This window comes from Schistosoma mansoni, chromosome 2 (assembly GCF_000237925.1).
Source record: "Schistosoma mansoni strain Puerto Rico chromosome 2, complete genome".
Lineage (NCBI taxonomy): Eukaryota > Metazoa > Platyhelminthes > Trematoda > Strigeidida > Schistosomatidae > Schistosoma > Schistosoma mansoni.
Window position 1 is genome coordinate 30,578,153 of NC_031496.1, and position 21,940 is coordinate 30,600,092.

A 21,940-nucleotide genomic window follows, 5' to 3' on the forward strand; every position below is an offset into this window, starting at 1 on the left:
TATATGAACTTGAACTCATATATGTCAGCTTTTACGTTTCTACCTGGTCCCAAATGTAGGTCTAATAACTGTCTAACGCTATATGATTTTCAGCTCATGATAAAAAGTCTTTCTGAATTTCACTATTTTTCATCATAAGCCTAACTATATAGATAAGGGTTCTCAAGAAACATGTGAAAATATTCTGACTATGAGCTATGTGTATACCTTAAATTGATATACTCAGCTGTAGTTCTTATCCTATTCAAATTTAGACAACTGAGTACACCTTTTGTAATTTAATCATTTCTAACAATTTGTTCAATTATGAATACAGTGGTCTTGAGGGTTGTTACAGGTATGAGGGCAGTTATCACTTCCCGGTTGCCCACACCGTGGAAGGGTTCTTCTAGAGGTACCTGAAAAGGAAATTGGGTTAGAAGTGGTTTCAATGACCTGAGAGCGTGACCGCAGTGCCCAAGGGACAACTGCTTGAGGTCGGTCACACACGACCCTCTTGTAGGTAGTTTTTGTGTTAGCTCCGTACTTGTTGGGACCTTACCGCCGGAGACGGATATCCATGGGATAAGGCGAGGTGTGCATTTTTAGGGTCGACCTTTTGTAACCCCACCCCTCCTTGTGGGAAGGCAACATCGCTGTTATGCTGGTTGTCTGAAGGAGACACCTTACTGCTATCACACCTCTGTACAGTCAGCATAAGGACTTCGCCTTCAGACCTTGGGTTTTCTGCTTTTAGTCTCACCGCTCTTCAACCGACCTGCCTGGCATGGTAGGACCTTGAGGAACGATTGTTCCAGCCAGCATAGCTGGATTGGTTCATCACGATAGGTAAGCCCGGCCACCACGTCAAGGTAACAGCAACGGTCGGGCCAATTAGTTCAATTAGTTGTCGCAACACAAGTAAAGCGGTAAATCAAGTATATAGTTCTGTATAAAACAATTGATGAATTGATTTTTCTATTGACTAATAGTCTAATTTAGGCTTTCGACCATTAGGTCGTTAATATTCAGGACTGTTCATTTTCTATTCTCACACGAGAATTTGTGGTTACAGGTTTATTATACTTTGAGCTAGTAGGGAGCAATGGAATCCGAGATTTACATTTTGTTGTAATTGTGACTCCAGCTGCACGTATCAGCATCTCAGTATTGATGTTCGCACTAAGATTCGAAACTAGTACCTATCACTTGAAACCTAAATGTGTTATCCATTAGACTACTGATTCGCGTTAATCATAGACATTTTCAATTGCTCTAGATCGTTTGCGTTTAAAGTGATATGTATTGGGTTCGAGTCTTACTGTAAACATCAAAACTTTACTGCAGGTACATCCCAAATGGATAAAATACACTTCCTAGTTTCCGGTACTAGTTACTAACCAAAGTTATATTTGAATAAACCTCTGTACAAGTTCCCCAGCTATCCTTCCAACTTTCCTCTTATCTACCTTATCTTGCTGACTAAAATATTAAATTATATTTGCATGATTTTTATTTTCTCTGTATGTTTTCCTCTGTTTTCCGCCCCTCGTATTTATTTACTACTGGTTGGTTGAGTTATTGTTGAGCATTAATATTGTTTGGTTTCAACCAATCCGTCAGTTAGTCAGTCAGTCAGTAAATAAACTTTGTTAGCCAATAATTTCTATGATTGTCATCATTTTCCTTCTTCACTTGTGTGTGTGTATGTGTGTGTGACAAGTACTCCCATGTTCATCTTCGAAATTCCAATTTTCCTCTTCACGACAATATGTTTTAATTATTATTTATCATCATCGTCATCATTGTCAGTATTGTTGTTCTTTGTCATTTTTACCTTCTGTGATTACGCAATCAGTCTACTGGTTCATTGTTAGGAAATCTGTTGTCTTGTGATTTCAATGTATGAGCTCAAATAAAGCAAAAGAGTTTCCATGTGTCAGTGTCTTCACAATAATAATGATAATAGGTTTGATTTAGTTAATTAAAATGGATTTTACAGGAATTCTAAAATTTTTATCTAATCGTCGAAATGCGGTGAGTTTATGTTGCCTTATATCTACATTTTTTTCATTTCCTAATCATAGTAATAACAATAATGATAATATCGTGTATTCCATTATTAGATTTGATTTATCTACGTATCTTGAATGATCTTGCTTAGATTTAGATGAAAAAAATCTTCCACATGGTAAATTAGGTAGTGTCTTAGTACCTATTGAGTTCAACTATCTTTGGCTTGAGATAAATATGGTAGTGAATGATAGTCTCTCAATATTGTGAATTGACTGTAGTTAAAATTGTAAACCGTTGAATGCCAACTGATTCGTGTGAAAGTTATGCGCTTTCCGCAAACTCTGAACACCTTATGTTCCATCTCTATCGGTCGTAAATGCATATTGTTGGGGGAGGTCACATACTAAGACGAAACCGTTGTTCATTGTTTCCCGATTTTCAGTAGTTGTCTAATTGAATATCATTCCATGATCCTAACTACAAAATTTAATGATACCCACAATTCTCTATACATACGGTCGTTTATACATTAGTCTATTCATGTTTTACACTATATATTTAACATCATATTTGTTTTAATTGTTTTTTACTGCTGTAAAGGTACTGTGTTAACATCGATGTGATGCAACACGTTACGTCATTACAGAAAAACAGAGGTATCAGCGATTCACCTACCATACTATTTTATTATTTTTATTCGGTCGCTGAACTTAGATCTTCTTAATCAAGACAAATTACCTAAATGTTATGTCACATGGTAAATATTAACCCGAATAGCTCTGTAGTAACGTCACAGACTATCAAATTGTATGATACAGGTTCAAATCCCACAGGGAGTATCAATTCTCTAAAAATTGACTATACACTTTGATGATTAATTCTAAACAGCACAAAATAGAGTTCAGAGTTTTTTTGTTCACCGATTACTTGCAACCATCTAATAAATCACATTAAATTGCTCAGCTAGTCTAGTTAATTGTCAGGTGAACATTTGATTTTTATTATTACCCTGAAGACGTCCAGACAAGTTAGCTGGACGAAACGTTGGGATTATTTAAATTTCAATCGCTGAGACTATTTCAAATATAATTTTTCACATATAATGATTAAGGCAAACAGTTTAAAGAAGAAAGTTTTCTTTTCAATGATATTTACTATATCTGTAAAATCATATTTATCATTATTTTACACTCACTAGTCTACAAGACGGTAGAGATGTGTTGTATCGTTAACAAGGTTACCCAAAATTAATCGGAAGTATTTTTTTCGTATTGAATTGGAATTACATACTAGTCAAAAATTAATTATCCATTTAACTCATATAATGAAGATAGGGAAGAACTAACTATGCTATCAGTATAGGGTTTCGGAGATTATTAAGTTTTTGATTGAGATCATGAATCGATTGATGTTAGACCTCCATTGAAAATCAGGTTTTCAATGGTGGTCTAACATCAGTCGATTCATGATCTCAATCAAAGACTAGCTATATGTCAAAATAATCTGTAAAATTTATCGGATCGTTAAGACGACGACAAAGCAAGGGTTTTTGAACACTGAAACTAAACTTGAATGGACGAATTGCCAAAACCTTTGTTATAGACAAATTTCTTATTCAGCTACACTTGGAGAATATTTGTTTGACCTTGTAAATAATTTATAGTACAGATTCTGATGGAAATAGATGTTCAACAATAGTACTTTTGACGTATTCTGGGTAGTGCTCAAATATGGGTTTGGGAGAAAATTCATCTACCCACATGTTCAAATAGCATTTTAGCTTTATTGCTGATACCAGCTTGTGATGAAAACTCTAATTTCTAACTATAAATCCTGATTTTAATTTCTTACACTAATTTATAACCCTCTTTTAACCTTGACAAGTTGGTGATTATTCTCAAGGTCAATTTGGCGTCGCTCAAAAGTCGACCATAATTTATCATTTCATTATTCAATACAATGTAGACTTATGGATGGATACTGCTTGCTAATTAGTTCTACACTAGAACAAAAAATCTGCTCAATGGTCTCTAGTTTAAATGGTTTTCTAAACGATGTCACTATGCAATGAAAATTCAAAATATTTCTTTCTGTTTTTCTTTAAGGAAATACTAAAGAAAAGTAGTGGTTTATCATTATCCATCTCAATCTTTTTACTAAATAGGTAGACGAATTAAGCGATTGTCTAGTCACTTTCCAAAATAGGCAATAGTGGTTAATTCATTTTGTATTGGTTGTTTGAATATTTCTATTGAAGTTTAGGATTGCAGTTGATCAGATCCTTATTAACATATGTGTATCCTGTGTGAATTGCCCCAATATTGCCTTAAGTCACAAGCATGTAAATAGAGATGAATGGTGTCTAGCGGTGGTTTTCAACACGCGTGTTTCGTTTTATGTGCGATTCGTCATCTGGATGTACTTGCTTCCCAGAGATGATATTTACCATGGGACTGTGGGATGCAGATACATCCAGATTATTAGTCCCAAATAAGACGAAACGCTCGTCTTGGATTTCACTGCTTGCAAATATACATTCTCTGTCTATAATGGTAGTTAACGTTTTTTTTGTGACAAGCTAAATGTTTTCTTCTTTGAACTTTCCACAGCTTAATAACCAGTGTTTCAAGTGGGGCAAAACTTCTGGTTTATGAGTAGTATTGTTACAGTACCCTTTACAAAAATTGAATTTTTTTTTCTGGTTGGTTGGCCGGCGCCTTATGTTCCATTTGGGGTAACAGGCGTAAGTAAAAAAAAGTAACCCTTTACCAAAAAGGTCAAACGAATACTAATATATGAAATAGGTCCCAACTAGTGGTTGCGTAATGTATTCCCTTATTAGTTGGTCGCCTTTCTTTTATTTAAGTGAGAATAAGGAATGCAGTTGGAATATTTATATTCTGTTTATTCAAAGTGAATCGTTAATTAGAATCAAATCACATAGACTAATGACCATACCTGTTACTTTATCGGTAGAATTCGATCACCATTACGGACTAAAAATGCATGACATTGGTCACTTTGTTGTGGTTAATTAGTTACTTACTTATGCCTGTTACTCCCAATCGGAGCATAGGCCGCCGACCAGCACTCTCCAACCCACTCTGTCCTGGGCCTTAATTGTTGATCATATTCGAATGAATCTAACAAATTAGTCTGAAATATTTTGATGACATTCAAATGTTATTTCGTATTAGTAAAGGAATGCTATTAAACAATAATTTCAAACCAAAATGCGACGTCAGTTCATAGAGTCATTAACTATTGGACTGAACTGTGTTGTTAGGTTAAATATCACCAGAATGAAGTCCTCACTGTTATCTTAACCAATGGTTGAAGACGCTGTATGACACTCCTCAAAATCGGTTGCAATATCAGTCAGTCAGTCAGCTACAACGTAGGACCAGGCACATATATGCATCGGTCCAAGTTGCCATACCTCGTTAGCACAACAAGATCAACACCGGATTCATAGTAGTTAATTTAGTGTTAGTAGTAGTATATAAATTATAGGTTGTATATAAGGATATAGTATAGGAAGGAAGAGAGATATGAAGCAATTTTAGTCTCAAGGCTTAAGGGAAGATAAAGAGTGTATACACCTACGCCATTGTGATCGATTCTGAGCCATGTCACCTAGAGTCTCCAACCATTGGTTACGATAGTCACGCGGACCCCAACCAGGTAGTCTGCATCTGCCAACATGGCTCAGGCTAGAAGTTAGTGACTCCAAACACTGATGCCATGTTTTGGTTTGGCCGCCCCTAACTCTCTTCCAACCGTCCCCAATACTAGTCATCATAGCGCGTCGTGGTAATCGGTGTTCAGGCATACGTAACACGTGGCCCAACCATCTCAGTCGATGAAGATTCATCACCTCATCAACTGATTTACCATCGTTCCCTAATACCCTGCGTCTAACCTCACTATTACTTACCCGGTTATCCCAACAGATGCGAGCAATATTTCTAAGGCATCTGTGGTCAAATACTAGTAACCTACGAGTATCTTCTACTCTTAATGGCCATGTTTCACAGCCGTAAAGTAGAACAGAGCGAACTGATGCGCAGTATGCTCGTCCCTTAATTGATAGACGGATATCTCGTCTACGCCATAGGTGACGTAAGTTGGCAAAAGCCAAACGAGCTTTTTGAATCCGTGCAGAGATTTCGTCAGACACCAACCCATTAGGGCTGATCAGACTTCCAAGATAAGTGAAGTTGTCGACGCGTTCGACTACTTCACTCCCTATCCTTAGTTCGGGTGTTGACGCAGGCCAGTCCTGGAGTAACAATTTACATTTGGATGGGGAGAAACGCATCCCAAACATCTTGGCATTATTACTGAGTTCCAACAGAAGACTCTGCATTTTGCCAGCGTCTTCACCAAACAGGACTATGTCATCTGCGTATTCTAAGTCGCTTAGTGGTCCCCCTGGTAGGAGATCAATTCCTGTAGATTCAGTCGAAGAGAGTGTTATTTGCAGCAACAGGTCTATAATGAAGTTAAACAAAAACGGGGATAGTGGACAGCCTTGACGGACACCACTTGAGGTTGTAAAATCATATGACAGTTCGCCATAAGCTCTTACTCGACTAATAGTGTTCGAGTAAAGAGCCTTCACAAGGTTTATGTACTTCTCAGGTACACCTTTCAATGACAGACACTGCCACAGAACCTCTCGGTCTACAGAGTCAAATGCTGCTTTCAAGTCAAGAAAAACTATCATTGTCGGACGCCGATAAGCATGTCTGTGCTCTAAAACTTGACGAATGGTGAATATGTGGTCGATACAGCCACGACCAGGTCTGAAGCCAGCCTAATTTTCTCGTGTTTGGAGTTCACGAGTCTTAGTTAGGCGCCCGATAATTATTGAGGCTAGTATTTAAGATGCTATGTTAGTCAGACTAATCCCTCTATGGTTATCGCAGGATGATTTTGACCCCTTCTTATATATTGGGACAATCAGAGATTGTGACCAGTCGGATGGGATTACATCCGTCTCCCAGATTTTAGCCAGAATATTAGTCAACCTAGTCGCTAAAATTGGACCACCATATTTACATACCTCTGGAGCTAATCCATCAGGACCAGCTGCTTTTCCTCGTTTCAGATTACCTCTAGCCTTTTGAACTTCAAGTAGGGTCGGGGGGCCTACCTCAATGTTCCATTCCGGTTTTCTAGGAATAGTGGGTAGTTGTGCAGTAGCTGAAGGCCAGCTAAACTGCTCCTTAAAGTGTTCCGCCCATCGTTCTAAACGTTTAGGTTGAGAGCAGATAAGGGTTCCGTCTTTTTCCGAGATTGTCTCACTTACACTTGACTTCTTAATTCCGGTTTCTTTTATTAATCTGAATAGTTGCCTGGTGTTGCCTACAGCCGCTGCCTTTTCCATCTCTTTTGCTTTCGTTGCCCATCACTGCTCACGATCGTTCCTTAGACTTTTAGTTAACCTAGATCTAATTTGTTTACGCTCTTCGTCGTGTTCAGAGCCTGATGGGATGAGTTTACGCGAATCCATCAGTGAAATAGACTTAGAGGAAATCCACTGGTTTTTTGGAGCCCTATGGTTTAAATGACTAATAGATGTTACTGCTGTTTCCACAGCTGTTCGTATGTCTTTCCAAGCAGCATCTGGGTCAGTCTCGTTTACAGAACTGCCTAGATGTGAACTCAGTTGTTTCTGGAATTCACATTTGGCTTTCTCGTCTTCCAGTTCAATCCTAATGGGTCTTCTTAGTGTAATTTTCCTGCGTTCATTGAGGCGCAGACAAATGCGTGCTCGTATCAAAGCGTAATCAGAGTCTAAACAAGTATTCCAATACGAGCGACAATCTTCTATTGAGCCTCTCCAACGATGACTGATGACAATATGGTCTATTTGAGTCCATCGTTGGTTTGGTGCAGGTGGTCGCCATGTTAGACGATGTCTCTCCTTATGTTTAAAATTAGTGCTTGCTAAAAATAAACGATTGTCTGAGCATAGTTGCAACAGACGATCACCATTATCGGTTCGTTGAGCCGGAATACTAAAACACCCACCTAAATGTCTTTCTGTTTGATTTAAGCTGCCTACCTGGGCATTAAAGTCACCCGCTACGACTACTATGTCTGAGCGCTTAGCTTTCTGAAGAAGCTCAGAGAGTTTTCTGTAAAAGTCATCTTTCACCTCATCATGGCTGCAGTCAGTGGGAGCGTAGGCAGAAACGACGAAAAGGCAACGACGTGTGTCCCTATCCTTCCGAGTTCTTACGGAGCCATTTGGCCGGACAGCACACAGGCGACTGTTAACGGGGATCCATTCTAGTAGTGCCTGTTCTGCCCTTGTACTTAGTGCTATGCCTACACCTGCAAGTCCGCGAGAACTAGCCAACGGGTCGCCAGATACACGGAGGGTGTATTTCGTCGGCTGTCCATTTTGGCGAGGTGAGGTCAAGTGAATGACCACACTGGGATCCTGTATGCGTGCTTCGGAGACACAGCATACATCAATGGTACGAGATTCTAGGGTTTTAGCTAAGGAGGCCTGTTGACCGATTTGGCATAGGGTACGTACGTTGAAGGCTCCAATGTGTAGTTTGGAGCGAGGTTTTAGTAGACCTGGGACAGCGTTTCGCGCACTAGAATCGTTGGCCATGGTGACACTTGAGGAGGAAACCGAGAGAGGAAGTTTAGTGTTGAAAGTCAAGGTAGAAGGAATAGTAGGAATTGAAGAAGGAGATTGATTATGAATACAGTGGTCTTGAGGGCTGTTACAGGTATGAGGGCAGTTATCACTTCCCGGTTGCCCACACCGTGGAAGGGTTCTTCTAGAGGTACCTGAAAAGGAAATTGGGTTAGAAGTGGTCTTAATGACCTGAGAGCGTGACCGCAGTGTCCAAGGGACAACTGCTTGAGGTCGGTCACACACGACCTTTTTGTGGGTAGTTTTTGTGTTAGCTCCGTTCTTCAAAAAAACCTTACCGCCGGAGACGGATATCCGTGGGATAAGGCGAGGTGTGCATTTTTAGGGTCGACCTTTTCTAACCCCACCCCTCCTTGTGGGAAGGCAGCATCGCTGTCATGCTGGTTGTCTGAAGGAAACACCTTACTGCTATCACACCTCTGTACAGTCAGCAGTACGACTTCGCCTTCAGACCTTGGGTTTGCTGCTTTTAGTCTCACCGCTCTTCAACCGACCTGTCTGGCATGGTAGGACCTCGAGGAACAATTGTTCCAGCCAGCATAGCTCGATTGCTTCATCACGATAGACAAGCCCGACCACTACGTCAAGGTAGCAGCAACGATCGGGGGTTGCAATATCACAGATCCATTTATTCATTTCCACTGGCGGACTGCTTAAACATCTGGAATACCTGTTCCTGTCATCTAAATATTTCAAAAAGTCATCTAATTTTGTTTGTTTTAATACATCATTATAGCTATTAACCGCACAACCTGTTCAGGTACGTTTCTGGAAATTGTATAACCCTCTGTTGTGCAAGCAACAAAAGGCCCAATCAGAGATATCATGGTTGCTAGCGTTATGCATCAAGAAGAATGTATATTATTTAGATGTTGATTGACTTGACTGCTAACTTCTAACTGTCGATCCCTCAATATTTGTCGACAGTATCGACCAAGGATTAAGAAACGGTAACTCGTTGAAATGCATTGTGCAGAGAATTCTATTACTTACTTACTTATATCTGTTACCCCTCGTCGAGGAGCATAGACCGCTCACCAGCATACTCCATCCAACTCTGTCCTGAGCCTTCCTTTCCAGTTGGTATTCATCCTTTGCATATCTGCTTCTACTTCCCGGAGTAATGTGTTCTTTGGCCTTCCACTTTTCCGCTTCCCTTCACCATTCCAAGTTAGGGATTGCCTTGTGATGCACATTGTTGATTTCCTTAATGTATGTCCTATTCACTTCCAACGTCTTTTCCCAATTTCCTCTTCAGCTGGAAGCTGGTTTGTCCTCTTCCATAAAACGCTGTTGCTGATAGTATCCGGCCAATGAATGTTGAGTATTTTGCACAGACAACTGTTTATAAATACTTGTACCTTCTTGACGATAAATGTAGTAGTTCTCCACGTTTCAGCTCCGTACAGTAGGACTAACTGTCTTGACGTTCGCATTGAAGATACGAATTCTGTATTGTTCCAAAGATATAATATTGAATAAAGCTCATAATAATAATAATATCTACTTCCTTAATATTCATCGTGATAATTTTATCTCGTGCTAATATAGTATGACAACATGAACCAATGCCACTTATCCACCAGGTTCTTTGCTACATATGACTGATTGACTAACTAAGTAAATTTAAGGTAGCAACAAAAATATTACAAGATTAATTAAAATCAATAACACTTTCTTATATTTTATTATTGTTCAATTTTTTTTTTCTACTAGCAATCAGAATCTCGTAAATCACAAATGAAAACAATGAATGCACATCCTGTACAAGGAAAAGAATCTAATCGAACAATTCCATCAGTGAATACTTCAAATATTACATTACAACATATAAATTATTTTGTTAAACCTAAATCAATTAATTGTACTGAAGTTTCAATATCAAATCATCTTCAAAATGATCTAATCACTAAGCAAAACATGATTAATAATACATATACTCATAAAGATGAAAAGTATTCCAGTGTTCATAGTAAGTGTTTTGTTTAGTGGTTTATTTATTTGTTTATTTAAGTACATATTTAGTGTGTATCTATCATAATTCTATAATCTGTCTAGTCAGTTATCTACAACGTAGGATGTGACAGGCACATATATACATCAGTGACTAGTGGAGTTCAACCAAGTCTGTTGTAGAGATATCAACTCACTGAAGACAATTGGTGAACGGTTGCTCAAACATCGGGGATAGGTTGAAGTTAGACATTAACACTGTTGGATATAGGCCGGCTCAGTGGTCTATCGATGAAGTGCTCTGGCGCGAGACTGATAGGTCCTGGGTTCTAATCTCGCGAGGTGGAATCGTGGATGCGCACTGCTGAGGAGTCCCACAATAGGACGAAACGGCCGTCCAGTACTTCCAGGTTTTCCATGGTGGTCTAGCTTCAATTAACTCATGATTTCAACTATGAAAAATATATACATCAGTCCAAGTTACTATTACCTCATTAGTACAACAAGATTTATAAATGTATATGAGTTTAATAATAATTGCGAAATATGTTAGTTGCGTTATTCTTATGACGTGGTTTTTAATAAGTGAATTAATCCTCTCTATGCTAAATATCTTATTTTTAATACATGACTATAATCCATTGATTTGAGTTTTATAACACATATGAGATCCATATGAAGCTTTAGTTTACAATGGTTACTAAAGAAAATAGATAACTACTTTTTTATAAAAAAAAAATTGAGATATCATTCTCACAAAAGTTTAGCTGCAGCTCGAATGAATCAGTGATACTAAATAATATGAGTCCAAACTCCATATGTATTATCATTGGTTTCATGATTGTGAATATGTGTTGGTGACTAGTGCAATTTAAGAAGTAAACTAGATCGAGCAAAGTATCTTGCTGATTACTGTTAACCCTTAAATATCATATTCCTCTTTCAATTTCGTTTCTATTTGTCTAAGATACTAGTAACAGTTGTTTCATGGTGTATGCTACTTATATTGACAGATATAAGTAGTATGTAACACCGATCAGAAGTGGAATGTCTGTCAAAAGAAGGTTGAGAAGATTGAATTGAAGAAAACAGAAAAGGAAACATAAAGGAATTGAGAGTTGGAAGAATCATGAAGGATTTAAAGGACGATTAATGAGAGATGTGCAAATGAATTACTTAATGTTTGGTTTCATAATTTACGAAGACACTATAATTTTGCACTAAGCGGTGAATTGCTTTCCCTTCCCTCCTGCATACTCGTTCACTACAGTTATGCTTATTTTATTCATTATTTATTTGTCGCTACGTCATAAAAATAATCTTTTAAGATTAAAACTTGTACAGAAAGAACATTTGGTGGGGAAAGTGAATTTATTGGTTTATGAAAAATCACACAACGTCTTAGTAGAATATGAAAATCATACATTAAATACATCATTTGCATATCTTGCTTTCAGTTGTCCTTTACATACTTCATCATTCTTCCGGTCCTGTTATTATTATTCTTATCGCTCTTCGTTTTCAATCCCTTTCTCTTTATTTCAATCTTTTTCTGGTAAGTGTTCCACTCTCAGTTCCTGCTACATACCAATTACGTCTATCCGCATAAGTAGCGCACAATACACCGTGTACTGGTTTAAGTTGTTGAGTAAATTATGGTAGTTTATACTAATGTATAATTATTTGTTATTATTACCATTCAAAACCGTAGTTTTCTTTATGATTAGTTTTCTCCTTGAAAGTAAATAACAAAGTGGTCCTACCTTAAGCGTCAATTCATTGTTTCAACATTTACTTCAGTTTTCACAGTTATACTAGTAAATTATATTGAATAAAATATAAACACAATTTATTCCTGTCTAATACAACGATCAGTTAATCTGTAATAATTTCGTTTAGTTTATATTTCTTATACTGTTTTAAGTGGTTAGAAATTCTGGATCTAGTTTGATTTACTGATAGTTAGCAATGACATACCTGCAATCTTTTGAAGGAACTGATACTCCCTGTTGGATTCGAATCCGAATTATAAAATTTAAAAAGAAAACTATAATTTTATATAGTTGAAATAATGAGTCAATTGAAGCTAGACCGATGACGAAGGTTCATCCACTCTTTGTGTTCTGCCAAATTCTTATCTTCTGAATTCTTTATGTCTCTATTGTTTTTCTCTTTCCAAATTCATTTTATTGGATTATACTCCTTGAATAACATCTTCAAACCATAATCTTTCACATAATGATTATACTCTTACTACTTCTACCCTTTATGGGATTCGAATCGACAACTGGATCTCTGTGCTGATGTGGTATGGCGACTCGAACTGATGTACGTACGTACGAAGTTCTACGTTGTGACTGACTGACCATGGAAAACCTGGAAGCACTGCACGACCGTTTCCTCCTATTATGGGACTCCTCAGCAGTGCGCATCCACGATTCCACCTCGCGAGATTCGAACCCAGAACCTACCAGTCTCGCACCAGATCATTTAACCGATAGACCACTGAGCCGGCCTACATCGAACGGTGTTAATGTTCAACTTCAACCAATCCACGAAATTGAGCAACCGTTCACCAATTGTCTTCAGTGAGTTGATATCTCCCAACAGACGTGGTTGAACTCCACTGGTTACTGCTTCTCACTAAAACTCTAGGAAATACCTCATGTAGAACATAGTAATTTATTCATGTTTCATATAAAATTATATTTGTAAAACAATTCATTTTAATAAAATTATGATGTATTTGAATGATTTAGTTTATGTGAAATGAACTGAATTCATTTTATCTTAAACGAAATATTTATTATTCTCACTTTATAAAAGTAACACTTTAAATAAAATAGTTTGTACTATGATTGTAATTTACATTTTATATTGATTCATTTGTTCTAAAAGTGTATAAAGAATAACTGACATAACACTAAGATAGATGATAATTAAAAACTATGTGTATTTTATAGAGTTAAGATCATGAGTCGATTGAAGCTAGACCACCATGGAAAACCTGGAAGTACTGGACGGCCGTTTCGTCCTATTATAGGACTCCTTAGCAGTGTGCATCCACGATCCCGCACTCGCGAGATTCGAACCCAGGACCTACCAGTCTCGAGCCAGAGCACTTATTTTTACTCATATTCTGTAATGGTTGAGAGTTTCAATGAAACAGTGCTGATTATTATAAACTAGCTTGTAGATAGCCTTTTTTACGGTGGATAGTCAAGTTCGAATTCAATGCCACTTTATTTTGGATCTCTAGATAGTACATTTTTAAAGCTAAGAACAGAGAAATAAAATTACATGAATCAAAGCTCAGTACCTTGAGTTTTATATGATTACTGAGTTACAGTAAAGTATATGAAGTTAATTAGTTAAATATTGTTATTTCTTGAAACTGCTGGTGATCAACACGTTCTCAATCACCAATCAGAGTCCTAATTCTATCTGTTATTTACTCTATAACTTATTGCCTCTGACTTCGTCCGTTACACGTCCAATCAGCACTTTTAACACTGAGCTGGCAGCTAGGTTCACTAACTCCTTTTTATATCTTATTTATATTTTGAACAGACGTAGTTTATATACTAACATACCAGACTATATCACACCATAAAATGAAAAATAACAATTAAATATGAACTAAGTGAAAGTAGCTATAAATAGGAGAGACTGTAAATAACAAGCGAGTAACATAATAGAAATAGTCTGTCCTTGTGACAGTAGTTCATTGGTTAACCGAAAGCTTATGGTAAAAGGAATATATATATATATATAGTAATCTAGTTACTCATTAGTTGTACAATAAAAGCAGTAAAGCCAGTTCCAACTTTTATAGTATCCATCCTGTTGTAACAAATATCAAACTGATAGACATATTTAAGTGAATATCGATCTGTTTACCAACAGAGCAAGTAGTTGGTACAACGATAGTTATCATTTCATTTTAATTAGTAAACAATAATTGATAGGTTTCTTTGTTTAATCATATATCTCTACTTTAATCAATTTGTCAATGTTCAATGTGATTATTTCATGATAGTTAGTTTCTCAATACATAAAAATGTTTATATGACAATACATTTGTTTATAGATTTGTATATTTTCATAGTTGTAATCATGAGTCAATGAAAGCTAGACCACCGTTGGATACCGGCTCAAAGGTCTATCGGTTAAGTGCTCTGGCGCGAGACTGGGAGGTCCAGGGTTCGGATCTCGGGAGGCGGGATCGTGGATGCGCACTACTGAGAAGTCCCATAATAGAACGAAACAATCGTACAGTGCTTCGAGGTTTTCCATGGTTGTCTAGCTTCAATTAACTCATGATTTCAACTATGAAAATACTAAAATCTCTACAAAACCCCTTCTGATCTAAAATTTGTATATGTATATATCGCTGGGATTGTCTGAATCAACCGATCATAATCGATGTAACTCAGTCTGTAGATATTTTAGTATAACAGTGAACAGGATCTTATATTTTCTTAAATTGAATGGATCATTTATGAAAAATCGCCCATTCTTATGTAGGTAGATCACTTCTATTTAGAACTATTTACGAACCCGGATTATTTCTATTTGGAAGAGAACAAGAATAAAGGTTTGATCAGAATAACATAAATTCATTTTGTTTCGTTCAATGAGTTGAGATTATTTAGGTAATTGAATCCGGTTGGAAGTTTTCGGGATCACATATCAGCATATTAATATCAAATATGTAAATAAACTTGAGAGACTAATTTAACATTGCAAATAAATTCATATATCATATGCAAAGGAACATCCTACAATGTTGAGAGTAAGCAATGTATTGGAAATAAGTGATTACGTAATGAGCAGACGCTGATGATAAGGAAGGATAAAATAAATCTAAGCTCATTTATTTCATGCAATCAGTTTCTATGATCGATTTAGGTCAGTCAGTCACAACGTAGAACCTGATACGTATGTACATCGATTTCAGTTGCTATACCCCATTAGCACAGAGAGATAAAATTATCATGTCAAATCCCAGAATAATAGAGGTAGGAACAGTATTAGTGGTGACAGGAAAAATTAGGGATCAAAGATACGATTCAAGAAGATATAAATTAGTAAGACGAAATGTTCTACGAGGTATTCAGAAGTTCAGGATTTAGAAGACAAAATATACACCTGCGTCATTGCAAACAATTTTGAGCCATATCATTTAAAGTCTCTAACCACTGGTTATGATGATCACGCGGACCCCAACCAGGTAGTCTACATGACTCAGTCCAATTATCATTGACTTCATGGACTGATGTCATTTTCTGGTTTGACCGCCCCTAGCTTTCTCTCAGCTTACTCCCTATACTAGACAACATCGCCCTTCGAGGTAGATGGTGGTTTGGGATGTGTAACACATGATATATGTGAACACTGGAAGAAGAGAAAAGCTTACCGAATAAAATAAATTCATTATTCTTCATGGACTTTTAAATAAAGACAGAACGAATATTGATGTAGAATAATATGAATTCATTATATTTCGTGGTTCCTCATCAGCTGCTTACAACCAAATATGTATTAGAATTTTAGCATTGGGGTAATAAATAGTGTGGAACAATTGACATAATTGAATGTAAAGGATTGGAATGACAAAAGGTTATAATTGATAACCTTTCATAAATTTAAATTCATAAAGGGAACTAACTGTATGAAATCATGGACTTTTATTAGATAAAAATAGCCTCCTTATATTTTTAGTCCGTCTTCAGTTAGTGTGAACCCATGTAATAGATTGGATTCGTTTTATTCTGTAAGCTTTGTTATTATTGCATTGTTTAAAATGTTTGTTTGGTTACTACATGATACATTCTGATCCCTTGATAAGTTTAAATAAAACTTATGTATCTTATGAATAACTGATTTATTGAATACTATATACCCCTCAATGTTGCACAAAACAGATCGACTATATATAACCCTCAAACTCTTAGTCTCAATGAATTTCCACATAATAAAAATCATCACATCTTTATACACTGTCGTAATTTGATGGAAGTAATATATATTTCGCAACTTTTATTCTTTTTCATTCAAAGAACTTCTAAACTTATAATGATTTTCATAGTTGAAATCATGGGTCAATTGAAGCTAGACCACCATGGAAAACCTGGAAGCACTGGATGGCCGTTTCGTCCCAATATGAGACTTCTCAGCAGTGCGCATCCACGATCCCGCACTCGCGAGATTCAAACCCATGACCTACCAGTCTCGCACCAGAGCAGTTAACCGATAGACCACTAAGTCGGCTGGTATCCAACTGTGTTAATGTCTAACTTCAACCAATCCATGATTTTGATTTGTAATTATTTGCCTTCTTTTTTTCTTCTCTCCAAATTAATCTTTTATCTTTCTCATCTATTTCATAAGCTACTTATTTGTCTTTATGGTTGACATTTTTTTCTCTTTTGGTTTATATCAAATGATATTTGGCAAGAGGTTCATTTGTTTATCCTTCTCCCACCCCTAATTTGCATTAGAATTGAATATTTGCTTATCAACTGTTGATTTTCGCTTCTTCTTCCTTTCTTCCTTCCATCTCTTTATATATATTTATCAAAAGTTGTCACAACTTTAATCTTTTAGGGTCTTTTTTTTCATGTAAACCATAAATCTTAACTGTGCACCTTTCTTTTTAAGGATAAATTTCTATATTTTCATATCTAAATTCTGTTCAGTTTTGATGTTCTCTATGTGTTTCCATTATTGACAAAATTCTACTTGTTAAGATGGTTTTTCGATCTTAGAAAAAGGCTTTATACACAATTAACAACTTGTCAACGATGTTTGATGGATGCGTTCATATTGTATGTTCCTCTCTAATTCTTCCTTTTTAATCCCAAATAAGTTAAGTTGTGTATGATTAATACTTTATATAATCTATTTAATCATAATATGACAGATTCAAAACTATCTCTACTCAGTCAGATAATAAGCATCTTTAGACTTTAAATAACGAATAAAATTCTAATAGTTGAATTCATGAGTTGATTTGAGCTAGATTACCAGCGAAAACCAAGAAGCACTGAGCGGCAGTTTTATCCTAGTATCGGGCTCCTCGGCAGTAAGCATCCACGATCTCGCACTAGAGGGACTCAGATCCAGGACCTTCAGTCTCGCGCAAACGCTTAGTCACTAGACCACTGAACCGGTATCCAACGGTGTTAATGTGAGAAGCTATAACCAGTGGAGTAGAGTCAAGTATCTACTTCAGACAATGGATGAAGAGTTGCTCAAGATCATGGATCGATTTAAGTTAGACATTGACGCCTTTAGATGCCGGTTCAGTGGTCTAGAGGTTGAGCATTCATGAGAGAGGTCGAAGGTCTTGGGTTAGAGTTCGTTTAGTGCGGGATCGTGGATGCGCGCTGCTGAAGAGTCCCATACTAGAACGAAACGGCCATCCAGCGCTTATAGGTTTTCGCTGGTAATCAAGCTTAAATCGACTCATGAATTCAACTATTAAGTTACTAAAACCTCCACAAACCCTCGTTCTAAGAATAAAATTGTAATCAAATTTATGACCAAAATCTGTATTTGATCACTCTTTTCATTGACTGATTTTTGCTGAAATTTAAGGATAGGGGAAAATAGTAGAACCAGTGAAAATCAAAAGGTATCCTAGGCAACTGTTTTATCCTAGTATGAAACACTGTATCGATCAGTCCCTAGAATCTTTACCAAGAATCTCTATCAACAACCTCCCAGGAAGAATATTTCGTTTCTCACCACAAGTTTACATTTTATTTTGTTTTTCAAAGCAGTAAAGCGTGAATCAATGAATTAGAATTGTTTTGAATTAATTTCAATATTGAATGGTTGATAATTTTTTTGTCTTGTTTATGTCTGATTAACTGAGTTGAAATACTTAATTTTTGAAATTTTATGCTAACATTCCATTTGTAATCATTTGAGTTTTTCTGTTGTTGATAATAAAGGCTGAAATTGATTGGTCTTATATGTGTATCCTAAGTCGATTATCTCGATATTTCTAAGTAAAGTTGGATAGTGTATAGCAGTAAAATCCAAGACGCCCGTTTCGGCCTATGTGGGATTCGTCAATGGCATGTACCTTCCATATCCTGGTGCTAATGTTCACTCTCGGTCCCAAATAGGACGAAACGCGCGTCCTGGATTCCACTGCTAGCCACTATCCATCTTAGCTTACAATGCCTGTGAATTAAGGGTATATCGAGGCAACACGCACAGTATGCACATATGCCTATAAGAGACTGACCAGTTGCAGTCCTAAAACATCAATGGGAAGATTCAAACAAGTAATACTAATTGAATTTCTACTTCACCCCATTGCACAAGCAAGTGGCTATCAGGACTCAGTAGCTGAGTGGATAACGCGATGGCGTTTGACACGAAAGTTACTGGGTTCGAGTCCCAGAATGAACATCAACTCTGAAATGTAGGCACATCCAGCTGACGAGTCCCGAATAGGACGAAGTAGCGCGCGTCCTGGATTTCACTGCTAGCCACTATCCATCTTTGCTTACAATATAAAATATCGTTCAATCTATCCAAATAACAAATATTTTATATCATTTTAAATTTTTTCTGTTATTTTGGATTCATGATTCAATTCTTTTTTTCAGACCTTTAATTTATTTATCTACGAAGTATTTTGGTATACTATTTTAGTAAACATATAGCTAACATATTTCTAGTTTTAAGTAGTAGAGTAAAAGGATGATCTAGATCTTCAGTTTCTATTCCATGAACTACATAAAATTTAATATTGTCAATACAGTGTTCTACGACTTTTGTATAGGATTGTTCTTTCAACTCCTCCTTTTTGTGATTTCATCCAAGTAGCGTTCAAAACTTTGTACTGCTTTGGAGACCTACAATCTTTACTGTTCATTTTTGTGGCTTTATGAACTCTTATTAAAATATTTGAACTTGAATGTTCTAACTTGGTGCTGTTTCCATACCTTATTGGTTATAGAACGCTAATTGGCTCATTGATCGAAACATTTGGCTTTCAAACTATTGGTTCCAGGTTCAAAATCCATCTTACCTATTTCGGTGTAGGGTATCGGATAGTATGAGTAACTTTTACACAAATAATATGTGGCTTCAAGATGAGTATTTGAACTTATTAACATTGATTGATCACTGACTAATGGTCAGCATCAAGGACTAAGCAAAAATATCATTGGCCACGACTAAGTGAACCATCTATATAAATATCTTAGTCATACAGGAGATCAGCCCCTACCTGAACTACTCAATGTTAACATTTTAAACCGTGAAGTAGGGCAGTGCGGGTTTGAACCTCGGGGCGCGGAAACATCCGTTCTCTTAAGATTGTAGATACTTTATTGATTAGTGTCAACTAGCACGGAACCTAAATTAACCACGATAACCTTCCGATTACATCAACCCACTTTGCCTATAAGTCTATATTTGGTCAATAGGTTATATTATTTATCACCTAGACAACAGTTGAAACAATGCTTTATTATCAAGCTGGTATAACACAAAAACAGAATCTTTTTAATTATGTTATAGTAGTTTGCTATAGTTAAATATCTTACTACACATGAGCGTCTCACGTTTTTTTCATACAGAACATTGTTACAGTTTTGATGTTACAGTTTATCATAGTCTTTGGTAAATATAATAATAACTTACCTGGGAAGCATCATTGATGAACAAGGAGGATCGGATGCAGACGTAAAGGCGAGGATTGGCAAAGCAATCACAGCATTCTTACAATTGAAGAACATATGGAACTCAAAACAACTGTCAACCAACTTCAAAGTGAGAATCTTCAATACGAACATCAAGACAGTTCTACTGTACGGAGCTGAAACGTGGAGAACTACTACAACTATCGTCAAGAAGGTACAAGTATTTATAAACAGTTGTCTACGCAAAATACTCAACATTCACTGACCGGATACTATCAGCAACAGCGCTTTATGGGAGAGGACAAACCAGCTTCCAAATGAAGAGGAAATTAGGAAAAGACGTTGGAAGTGGATAGGACATACATTGAGGAAATCACCAAACTGCACCACGAGACAAGCCCCACCTTGGAATGGTGAAGGGAAGCGGAAAAGTGGAAGGCCAAAGAACACATTACGCCGGGAGATTGAAGCAGATATGAAAAGGATTGCCCAGGACAGGGTTGAATAGAGGATACTAGTGGGTGGCCTATACTCGTCAACGAGGGGTAACAGGTGTAAGTAAGTTTTTTTGATATCAAGTTTTATTTTATTTACAAATAATTGTGTTTTCACCTTCTATGATGTGACTATTTATATCTGTTTTTTGTGTTTATTTATCAAGTTCCCCCAAATGATGGAGTTTCTCTTCCAACAACGGTTAGCCTGAAATTGCCTGATAGTTCTTCGTCAAAATCTTCTTCATCAAACAGTCCATCTACATCATCTTCATGTTCAAACCATATTTTGAAGTATAACAGAGAAGTAACCGATGGATTAGATTTAAACAATCAGGTAAGACCTTTACTTACATTTCACTGTGACACTCTTTGTCTATTACAAAAAAAGAGAGTTGAATAGCTGTATCAAAATGAACGATCCTTAGTAGGATAGTGTGTGCGCATTGAACGAAACAGTTGTCCAGTTCTCCTTTAATCTAATGGTATGTAAATCTGTGTCAGTCTATGTAAATTCATGAAACTGGTCAACTATACTCTAGTCGTATAACCGCTATTGATCGACGTCGAAATCCGTTTCCGAAATTCTAGTGGGAAGTCACAAGCAGTAGAGTTCAGCTATATCATAAGTGAGATAGTCATCATTGACGTCATCAAATGATCATCACAATATATCTAAAACTGAATGGTATTGTAAATGTAAGCCATCAGACTTCGACTCATTGATCGAAATGTAGCGTGCTCATTAAGAGACTTGAATGTGTTGAATTGACACTATTAAAAAATTTAAAACTGAGATGAAGTGGTTCTTCAACTTATGTTGATCTGTAGTGACTACTACTTACATTGATCTTTCACTGAGTAATAGACAATGTCAGATTTGTCTAATCCCTTAATGTTGGTCGAATTCTGTGCTTTGTTTTGCAATATGACTTCCAGTCTAAGTGACTTGATGTCGGGTGCATCATGTTTGATATTAGATGGTGGAAAATAATCTGAAGAATACCCTGGTACACCTAGGTTTCATACTAGTAGGCACTTATCACCAAGGCGTACCTACAATCATGACGAAACTGATGTACCCTGATGTATTAAAGATCAGATCACTCGGTTTGACATTTCAAGACATCATGAGTAAGCTATTCAGG

The 21,940-nt window shown here is 36.7% G+C and overlaps 1 protein-coding gene across 1 annotated transcript in view; it reads left to right on the forward strand.

Moving 5' to 3' along the window:
* Smp_147760 (hypothetical protein) overlaps window positions 1–21,940 on the forward strand; it is a gene marked incomplete at its 3' end in the record, with an annotated part of 79,670 nt that overhangs the window by 39,805 nt on the left and 17,925 nt on the right. Inside the window, exons 10-11 of the mRNA XM_018796355.1 lie at window positions 10,394–10,649; window positions 20,960–21,129. Of these exons, the coding sequence (XP_018650576.1) occupies window positions 10,394–10,649; window positions 20,960–21,129 (426 nt within the window). The remainder of the gene's footprint in view (window positions 1–10,393; window positions 10,650–20,959; window positions 21,130–21,940) is intronic.